Genomic DNA, 11726 nt, shown 5'->3' with positions numbered 1-11726 from the left:
ATTTTTATTGAATTTTTTTTCTCATTTTTGTTGAGCCTTCGATTTACAGCAAAAGTAGGCGAGACACTGGGTCAATGTTTCAAGTTTAAGACGAATTCAATATTTTTGGTAAAAAATTATCGAAGACTACACAATAATTAGATATAGGAAGACATCTCTCCATCCAAAATAACAATTTATAAAAGTAAATCGTTATAAGTCAATGTACGGCCTTGTTTAGGGCTTAATAATACATGTACATCTCATACCAATTACACATAATAAACAGTCCCATAAAGGTGTGTTGATCTACGAAAATAAATATATATTTACACAATACCGTTAACCAAATTACAATAAAGAAAATAAAGATGTTTCTGTTTCTTTTCTTAACCCTAAACTTTAATTTTACGAGGCAGTCAACCGTAACCAGTACAACAAAACCTCTACTTTTAACGTAATATGACAATTCATGTCTGACACCTGGAATAAAGATGTCGCAGGTTAGTAATATACATTTATTTATATTAAAAGGGAGCAAATGTGTTAATTGAAAATAAGAAAAAGGGGGAAAAGAAAACAATTAGTAAGATTTGAATTCAGGTACATTTATCTAAAAGTAAAATTTGTATTTCAGCCGGTTACGGTAGACTGTCAGTCCTGAAGGTAACGTCCGCCCTTTTCTAATGCATATTGTTTCATTATACCTTATACGGGATAATTTTACAACATATTTGCATTTGGTCGTACGAAACGAATTTCAGTCCAAAATTTTAGGCATCAGATCCAGTTGTTCATTTAAAAAATTGGCCTATGATGTACGAACTATTTGTTTTATAAATTGTGGCATATCGATAAGACGTGACTGAACAAACACTAATTATATAAAAAAAAAACCACCAGAAACCCAACACTAAAACCTATGAGTATTTTTTCAAATGTCAACTTGAACATAATTTTTGATAATTTTCTTCTTAGTTTACCTGCAGACAGGATTAATTTACATGTTAAATTGAAAAATTTACAGGTATTTTTATTTAAGATTATGTCACTAGAAAGTATTATCGTTTATTAAAGTATCCATTATTATACATGCACATGTTCTTCGGTGTTGTAAAACATTTCAATAAGTTTGTATTTTGTGTACAATAAAATATAAAGATATTAAATGCACCGCGAAATAACAAAGATAAGGATTGGGCATTGGAAATTATTCCTTGTGGTCGACGCCCGTACTCTGAGCATGAATCCTTTAGTTTATAAGTAAACCACGTCTTGGTAAATAAAGAGGTTTGGCCAATCTTCTGTATTTTATTGACTCATAGGGTGCAATCTTAAAATTGACAAATTCTACTGGGCTGGAATTAGAAAAAACTTCATCAATTTCTAACAAATTTAATAAATGTTACCATAAAGTCCAAATGCCATGTAGCGGAACCTTTCCATGTTGCTGTTGCAGGCAATTGATACAAAATTGCCAAATTTTACATATTTCTGCTAAACTTTACATCGATGGAGCTGTGCTACTGTGAATTAATTGCAGATTTATGAAATGTTTGAAAAAAAACCTTTAGAGTGACACCAATTCCGGGAAAAAATAGTTTCTTCTATCATAGAAAGAATTCTAAAAGATATCCGTAGACAAAATTAAAAAAAAAGTTGGTCTCTAGATTGAATGAGGCGGGTTCTCTTCATTTTTTCATTAACTATTCTTTAAAAATAATGGCTATTCGGAAATCACTTGATTACTGAATTCCGGACATTCTTCTTTTGGTGCAATCAGTTTATTTTAGCACCCCCATCCTATATATTTTGGTCCATATTTCTCTATTCTTTATTTTTTTGTCAGTATTTTTTATTATGTAAACCCCATTCTCATCCTCTTTCGTGTGTGAGATGCTGTCTAATTGACTTATACCAAATATGTTTTCATTTATTATTTTAATTTCCTCGGGGAATGGTTACGCCAAGAATTTTTGGAAGAGTGACAAAATTATTCCTAATACATGTATGTAACCGTTACCTGAAGACAAGCCCCCTAAAAGTCGTTGCTTAGGTTATTTTATACGCTTACTGTGGTATTCTCCTTATACGCATCCTTAAATTTACACCGGCATATACAAACCAATCTGCTCATTGTTGAAGGCCGTACGGTGACCTATAGTTGTTAATGTCTGTGTCATTTTGGTCTTTTGTGGATAGTTGTCTCATTGGCAATCATACCATATCTTCTTTTTTATATATTGGTTGAATATTTATAAATCACGAATTAACAAACGGAATCTTTTATTATCATAGGACATTGTTGTTATGTTATAATCTAACGGACATCTTGATGTAGATTTTGAAACAAATGACTTATTTCCAATTTTATAAATGCTATTGATTTATTAATGAAACAATATTAACGACTTTTTTATTTTTTTCATTCTGGCTAGACTTCTACATGAAGTGATATTTAAAAGGAAGTCTTTCGTAATATAACCGTAACCGACTGTGTTAGTCTCTCAGAAGAAGTAAAGGTCGTTTAACACCTTAATAGCAGAACACATACACTTGTCTCTGAGACAAGAGCCTGTGTAGTAAAATAATAAAACCTAATATGTCTATAAAATTACTTTAAAGTTAAGGAATTAAAATCATTCGTTCGTTTTATTGGACACTAAGCCATCACGGGATACAAAAAAGCCGTAAAAATTCACAATATTTATAATTTAGTCGTTAAAAAATCAGACCGAATCAATGCAAGGTGGGAAACACCTTTCGGCTGGACCGCCGTTTAAGGATGCCAAGACAAAGCTTTCAAAATAATAATGACCACTTATTTCTTTTGTGTACTTCAGGTGTTAAATAAACATGAACTTAATTGTAGACTTGTATTGAAAACGAATGTCCATTAAAACATAGCCCAAGGATTTGAATTGTTATATTTACAATATAAGCTATGTTCACTTGTGAAGCGGGTAATGTCCTTTTTGATCAAATCTATGCTATGTACAGAAATATACCAGAACAACATTTGTGATAACATGTGCTACTGTTTATCCAAAGCCTTTAAGGAAAATGGATTAAAGCACCTTTATTATAGGAAACTTGGAAAAAAAATATAATATAAGTAGTAAGAATTAAAGTACGAAGTTGAAGAGCATTGAGGGCCTAAAATTCCTAAAGGTTTTGGCAACTACAGCTTAGGCTATTTACCAAAAATTACTTATTCACATTAGTTTTTTGAGTTTATATACGCACGACATATCAGAAAACGGGAACGATGAGAGATCGGGTTTTAATTAGATTGGACGAGAGGTGACAATATTTCTATACCCAATCAATCCAGTCGATCCTCGAGGATCATACGCGACTTTGAACTACTGTTCTTAATAAACCAGTACTTAACCATTAAAACACTACACCGTTTTACTTTGGTGACAGCATCGTTGTTCGTATTTTTTTATATGCATAAAGCTCTGAATAGACCGGACAAAGGTGTGTTCATCTTACATTCAGCAGGTGATCGAGAGTCCCTTTTCATCGTTTTTATTTACCTTCATAGGGATTTATATCTTAGTCGCGAGAGTCTAATCATACCAATTGTTTATATTACTGTTGATTATGGCAATTACTAGTAGTAAGAATACACCTTGATATAGTCTTAATTTTATAAATTCAAACGCAATTTAAATAATCCATGCTTAGGCATACCTACATCTCACCTTCATTACTATATTGGTGAATAAAATAAAATTTTCATACGACTGCCTTAAACACAACAAATTTTCCAAAGGACCAAAGCATTCAAAACTACTGATGAAGATCATGAATGGAACAATCTTCTGGGTAAATGAAATATAAACCCAGCTGTTTAAAATTTCGCGAAACTGAACCGCTTTATTGATCGACCTTCATCGGGAATGCTCAAACTTAAAGAGTTGAAATCAATAGATGTTTAAAGTATTACGTGTGAAGTTATATAACTAATATAAAGGAGACACAAACAGAATACCCCCTGACTAAAGGTCAAATCTAAAAAGAAAAAGAGGTTTAAAAAGACCTTTGTGTCATGTGAGTTAAACAATTAAGATTAACAGACAAACCACAGTTTACAAAACTAAAGACTGTCTGAACAACACAAACACCAGAAATCGAGGACAGTATCGTGGCTACGAAAAATATTTCTCAAATTAGGGTTTTTAAATAATCCCAACCTTTACTTGATTAGAAGCTGTTTTCTTTTCGTCTTAAAAAAAAGCAAACTTAATGTTGAAGGCCGTACGGTGACCTATAGTTGTTAAATTCTGTGTCATTCTGTCTCTTGTGAAGAGTTGTCTGTCTCATTGGCAATCATACCACATCTACTTTTTATATTGACAAAACCTAATAACATTACTTAATATGTTTTTTTACTTGATCTTATTTTGACCGGATTACCTCAAGATGTTTGCCAGCTGAAGCAACAACAAGGGATAAATGGGTTGAACAATATTTCATTTCAAAATGTTGATTTAAAAAAACCAAATTGTACATGAAATTTATATAACTTGATTATGCATTGTTACAAAAGGTTGAGATTGAAGGAGTAGCATTATTTTCAGGCTTCACTGATGTAAACAATCGTGAATTTATCTATACAATACTTACACTCAGTAAAGGAGTGCCTGTTATTTACTTTAAAGAATATAACTATAAACTAGTTGAACTTTTGTTAGGATTTAGTTACTTTACACATTCAAAACATCAGGAAATTCAACACTTTTGAATTTTATATTGATTCACACGTTTAAGAAAATATACTACGCCCTATTTCTTCCATCATATCTTGTTAAAATATGTATCTGCTAACTGTTCATAAACCCCCCCAAACATGGCAGCACATATATGAAAATATAATGAAATAAACGTCCTTATCCTCTTTCACTACAATCCTGTTACTTTTCACAAATGTGACCTACCGAAAATGACAATTTACCGGGTTAGTGGTAATATGAGCGACACGACGGGTGCCACATGTGGAGCAGGATCTGCTTTCCATTCCGGAGCAGTTGAGATCAACCCCAGTTTTTGGAGGGGTTCGTGTTGATTAGTATAGTTTTCTATGTTTTGTCTCGTGTAGTTTTATTTGTCTGTTTGTCTTTTCCCTTATTAGTCATGGCGTTGTCACTTTATTTTCGAATTACGAATGTCCCTCTGGTATCTTTCGCCCCTCTTTTTAAAAAAAGTAGGCATTTACACATGTCAACCCTCGGAAAAGACTGCAGTTTTTTCTTAAACATTTATATACTGAACTTAAAAATAAGGAGAAGTGACATATATGCCAATAAGACAACTATCCATTAAAGTTTAAATAAAATGGATATAATCAATTACAGGCAGCCTTCAACAATGAGAAAAAAAAACCGATGCCGTATGTAATGTTCGTACATTTGTTCTCACGCTAAAGGCGTGATATACTACATTGTTCTTACACAACAGGCGTTATGTACTCTCTGTTTTCACATCAGGGACGATATACGTCAATTGGATGTATTTTTCGATGGTTTGAAGATTTTTATACATACTGACCTTTCATGATTATAGTTTATGATGAGTTTTTGAAACTAATAAGGACTGTTGTCTCTTTTAACCCCTTGAGTCACATCATTTCCCCATAAATAAACTCGTCATAGACACCAGGATAAAATTATGTATTTCGGCACCTCTGCTAGTATTCTGTCGTAAATAGCACATATCAATAGTGTTCAAAACTATGTTTGTTTAGGTAAGTAGTCATTTTGCAGGAAGCTACACTTCATTTTTTTTTTGGATAAAGGATAAATGTAGGCAAAAAAGTTGCAATGGCTTGTCAGTTACGAGCTTGAAAATGTGTTTATTTAACCTCACCACATTTTGTGTCTCAACCAAGTCGAGCTATCTTTTGTACCGTCCATTTTTTTAGCATTGTTTTACCATAGCTATAAAAGCTTAAGGTTTGGCTAGCCATAAAACCATTTCAACCCACCATTTTTTTCTAAAAATATCCTATACCAAGTCAGGAATTAGGCATTTGTTATTTAAAAGTTATTAGTTCTATGTATGTTGCATTGGCGTTTTTTGTTGTTGCACTTAAGTGTTTCTGTTGTTCCGTTGTTTTCCTCTTATAGTTGAAGTGTTTATCCCGAGTTTTAGTTTGTAGTTAGTCCTAAATATGTGTAAAATATTTGTCCATTGGCTAACATGGTGATCGATGATTGGTCCAACTGGAAATAACTAAAGAGTATGAAATATTTGAGAGATATTTGAAATCATCTGTCCACTTTTAAAGAGTTGTTACACGGATTTCTTAACGTGCAGCGAGCGCTTTACTCCTCTTACACGATGTTCTGGTGTGAACGTGTCTGCGTATTTATACATCACACAAAACCGAATGCAAATATAACCTCCATCCATCCCTATTTATCATTCAGATGCCAATTCCCAAAATCAAATTATTAGGCGGACGTTATTCAACCTGATTAACTGGCACTGACCCAGGAAAAGTATTTCTAATTCTGATATCAAAAATATGTTAAATAAACCTGAATTTGCATCAATGCAATATACAGATTTCTAATTGCTAATTAAAATACTTCATTAAATCAAAATTTTTATATATTTTATTTTACAGAACGGTGTAAAAGCTCACGACAACGCAGCATTCACAACGTCTACTGATGATGTTAACGTCATAGTTACAAAGGATAGCGTAAGTCCATACTTTTTATTATCGTCCTTCCCTACGCATATATCACCCTGCTCTGTCACTCAGTAATTCTCGTATCATGACTTCAAAACGAGACCAGGCATTATCAGCGACGTCACCATGTTAGAGGAGAAGTTATCAGCGACGTCACAATGCGAGAGGAGACGTTATCAAGCTTGCTTTCGTCAAGCGTAAAACTGTCTTAGGGAGAGGAAAAAAGACCTTTAATACAACGATAAATAGATAATCGGGTTTTCTACGTTTAGATATCGTAAAATATCAGCCGCTCCACACAATATGAAACTTTTTAGCTCGTTCGCCAAAAAGGTTCACATTGTGGCTCGCTGCTGATATTTTACGATATCAATGTGTAGAAAACCCGATATTCTATACTAACACGCTACGCAGAGATAACTAGAACTATGTTTAGTCTTCTGTATGGTCTTTAATTTAAGTTCGCCAATTTGCTTGATATCTCAAATTCACATCTCATTAATAATTTGCGAACAAAATTCAGTCCCACATTAAATAACTTTTGTTTGCAGGTAGTTCAATGAAACTCTAAAGAAAAACATAACATCTTCCTAGCTAAAGTACTTGAAAGGCTTTCTTTTGTGGTATTTAAAGGAGAACAATTCCGTTATACTTGGCAAAACATTTGTCATAAGAAATTTTATGTTTAACATGAAAAAAACCCAGATCTTTTCTTGATTTTTTAACATTTTCCTCTATCAAATTTCACTCGAATGCTTATATGATTAGTATACACTGTTTATAGCATCATTTCTGTCTTTTTTTATTTTATGACTGATCAATAGTTGACGCGAACTCATAGGAATATTTTCATATTATGTTCGTAACTATACTTTATGTTTAAGTTATATATTATGACCTCGTTAATTCATTGGTTCAATTTTAGCTGCCTCCAAAAAGTGACATTTCAACAGGAGAATCAAGATGGGGATGCTGTTCGTTCAGACCAAGGTATGTTTTTGAAAACACTGCATGTTCTACCATAACTTCCTTTGTCATCGTTGACTTTTTTGTCGACATGTACAGTAGCTGTGGTTTACATGTATGTATTCTTTCTGCATATTTAGTCCTTTTTAGTCGATGCTTATTGTAATTTTGTGGCTGTAGCACATAACTGTTGTGCTTTTAACAATGGCGTTGTCTGTTTATTTTCAATCTAAGAGTTTGACTGTCAATCTGGTATATTTTGTCCCTCGTTTGTGATGAGACTCGAATGCTTTTTAGTTTTCTTATAGGAATTAAAAAAGCGTTCATCGTGGGCACATGTTTAGTATGAAGCGCCTCTGTGCTTCGGTCAACGCTTTTACACACCAATAAAATTACAAAAATAAAAGCATTCAATTCTAAATAACTTACCTTGCTTAAATTTGCCCTCTTATCTTTATTAGAATACTTAGAATAGCTTGCTTTGTCGAGTTATTACATAAATAAATAAATAAAAATGCCATAACAAGTGCTTTTCTAATGTGTGTAGATCATATGATTGTAAAGGTTAAAGTCCGGGTAAAAATGGTTTATTTATTAGTTGTAATTGGCTTTGATCTAGCTTTCAGGAACTGCGGATACTCTTAGATTTGTATCTTTTTCTTGTGCTTTGTACCTATCAGGAGGGTCATGACCCTTTTAAAAGAGGGACGAAAGATACCAGAGGGACAGCCAAACTCATAAATCATAAAAGATTTTTGAGTTTGATCTTATGTCGGGCTGTTACATCACTGTACCGGGATTTGGTTGAACGCGCAAAAACATACTTATCCCCACTATTTTATTTATTTGGCTGTCTGAAGTCAGGAGCATACAATTCAGTGGTTGTGTCTGCAATTTTTGTTTTCTGTTTAGCATAGATCGAATGCTAAAATTGTTGACTGCGACAGATCTCATGGACCTTCTATACATGCATCACTGGCAATGTGAATCAAGCGTAACATTCCGTCATTATGACACAATCGGTAAATTACAGATCTGAACAACATCAACAAACCATACGACTAAGATTGAGTGAAAGTCATGAACAATTCGGTATACTTTCTATCAGTCGTAAGTTAGTTTGTGAAACCGACTCTAAACGACTTTTCAAGTATCTAAAATCTGAGACCGATGCGCTCTGGATTTAATTTTACCAAGAACACTGAATCCTTATATTTGAACGCCAAGGCTGTACAAAAACAGGAGCAGCTGATGATAATTCTCGTGGATTGATAGTCCACCAACAGATGTATTGACCTAGTGCTGAAAAAAATTAATACAACACATTATAAATTTCATGCGTCCGAAACGCTTATCAGGATATGGTGACACAAGATGATAACTTTCAAAATTAAAAAAAAATATATTTAAAAAAGAAATATTGTACTCAGTAAAGGCAAAAGCAGTCATCCTTACAATACAAAAGTAAGGTTATTATTATATGGGTGATTTTGGACTATTTAAAATTTCATTTGAAGATAACGTTTTAATTGACATCATATAATTTTCATGTTCTACTTTAATCGACCATCATGGATTGGTTTATACACGTGTCGTTTCTGTTGTAACGGCAAAGAAAATATTCTTATATAAATATTTATGAGCTCCTGGTGTATTAAGTTTAAATTTAAATCAATTTATGGTACACGAAGGTAACCTATATTTTTTGCAAAAAAATTTGATCTTAATAAACATTTAAACATTTTAACTGTAAATAAAAGTCTAATGTTACTGGTTTGACACACATAAATGACATGGCTGTATTTGATGTCACAGTAGTACATATACTACGAACCAAGTCAGAAGCATCGTCAGTGGCTGTCTTTGTTGTATTTTAATGTGTGTTTTTGAATTTAGGAAATGTTGTGTTAATGAAAGATTCTTTTTTTTTGTAATGGATTATGTGCTTGCATAATTCTTTCCACGCAGTTTGGTGAATCTATTAACAAGCTGAAAAAAATAATCTCTTTTTCTGAAACCTAATGTCTTAGGGATCTAAATGCATCTTTTGACTGTTTTTCAGGATTTAAACTGATTTAACTTGTAAACGAATACATGAACCCTTCTTTTTTAAAATGGCATTTGGTTTGAATGCGTATTTATTTGTATCGTATGTCCTTTTGTAAAAGTCTAATTTTCTGCCTCATCAAATATTACTAAGTCATCTGAGTCATAGGGTTCTTTATTTATCAATTGTACATCACATGCATTCATCTTACAATTACATACACTAACCCTGGAATAACAAATAAACAATGGTAAAGATATTAAAATAAACGATACAATTCAATAGCTTAAAGTACTAGTCTATTACAGTTCTATTATCATTTCAGTTTACATGTACTTATAGTTAGAACATCCTATATTTTAACATTCGAACTCTAATCCGCTTCTCATATATAGAAGTGTTTAACGACCTTGACTGGCTTTTCAGCCCTCGCACGGTCGGTAATCCGCTTCTCCAATCGATCCGACTGAATACATACAAACATCATATATTTTATACAAACGGTATACGGTTTGAAAATATCAAAATGTAAATTTACAAACAATAAACAATAACTTGTCTTCATGCAAATTATCATTACAGATAATTTGAGCTTCGTATATAATGTCTTTGTAATATAATATAAATCACAGTGTAGATACTATTCTGTACGCTATCCGGAAGTCGCGATTTTCGAAGCGAGAACTTTTTGGATCACATTTTAAATTTGTTGGATATACTATATTAAACGGTAAGATGTTCATCTGTACATTGCTTAATGATTAATTCAGCTGACATCGATATTCATAAATGGTTTATAATTAAATTTAGCACATTCAGTATTCGTATCTTTGCCTTAATCAAGAGATTTTCAAGTGCATCACTAAGGAAAATCAGTCGGTGAACCTAAAAACAATCTTTTTGCACCCTTACTGTACAAATTAACGTAAAAACCAGACTTAATTTACTAAATAAAGTATGATAGTTTAAGTGGTGGTAAAAGTTTCAGCCAGATCTTTTGAAGCCAGAAATAAGAAAATTACACTTGTTTGAATTTCTCACTGTACGATCAATCTCGATTGTATATTTTGAAACTGTATGATCAGTCTTTATTTCACTGTATTCTAGTGGTGATTTCAAAGTTATTTACGATACATTAAAAGATGGCATTTTCTAAATAACACAAATATATTTTAATAAATTCACATCCTGAAAACTTATCAAACATGTTTTAGCTTGATAGGGTGTACTCGACTTTCTACATTAAGTATAAGGATGTTTGAATGTGGCTAAACTAAGAGGGGTTTGTTTGTTTATATAAGTTTTAGAAATGTCCTCGTTATACTTAAAATTGTACAAACACACATATTTAATTGTTATATAAAAATGCATGTATTTACAAACATTCGAGGCCGTATTTTAGCCTATAATTGATCACAGTTCCTTCACTTTGTTTTGGATGTAGATCTGTCTCTTTCACACTCAATTGTACACCACTTTGTAAAGCGGTGGTTTATAGTGATAATGAAGTCCGTCTTTCCGTTCGTCCGTTGGACCCGGCGGTACAACATGTTTCGACGGTTTTGTATGCGCATCTCCACATAAACCACTTAATTTACATTGGGGTTTCCAGACATTTTTAAATGGAGAAGGGGTCCAATCCAGGAGAAAAGAGGATTCCAAATATATGTTCCCATACAAATGCATTGAAATTTAAAAAAGAGTTTTAAACCGCCGGATCCCAATTTTCTTGAATCCGTCACTGGTGTAACTATTAATTATTTTTTTCTCGGATTCCGTATCATATAAATGATAATATAGAAAAGAAGATGCGGTATGATTGCCAACGAGACAACCGTCCACAAGAGATGAAAATGACACAGACATTAACAAATATAGGTCACCGTATGGCCTTCAACAATGAGCAAAACCAATACCACAACGTCAGCTATAAAAGGCCCCGAAATGACAATGTAAAACAATTCAAACGAGAAAATTAACGGCCTTATTTATATAAAAAAAGGAATCTATTTCGAATTTTATTAAAAA

The 11726-nt window shown here is 32.6% G+C and overlaps 1 protein-coding gene across 1 annotated transcript in view; it reads left to right on the top strand.

The window, feature by feature from the left end:
• Window positions 1-349: 349 nt before the first annotated feature.
• The window catches only part of LOC134711270 (solute carrier organic anion transporter family member 4A1-like), a 45102-nt gene continuing 33725 nt past the window's right edge, over window positions 350-11726 (top strand). The window contains exons 1-3 of the mRNA XM_063571794.1: window positions 350-482; window positions 6617-6694; window positions 7611-7675. Of these exons, the coding sequence (XP_063427864.1) occupies window positions 474-482; window positions 6617-6694; window positions 7611-7675 (152 nt within the window). The 5' untranslated portion in view covers window positions 350-473. The remainder of the gene's footprint in view (window positions 483-6616; window positions 6695-7610; window positions 7676-11726) is intronic.

This window comes from Mytilus trossulus, chromosome 3, assembly GCF_036588685.1.
Source record: "Mytilus trossulus isolate FHL-02 chromosome 3, PNRI_Mtr1.1.1.hap1, whole genome shotgun sequence".
Classification (NCBI taxonomy): domain Eukaryota; kingdom Metazoa; phylum Mollusca; class Bivalvia; order Mytilida; family Mytilidae; genus Mytilus; species Mytilus trossulus.
The sequence above is the reverse complement of the archived record's forward strand: the minus strand, read 5'-3'. Positions and strand labels throughout refer to the sequence as shown.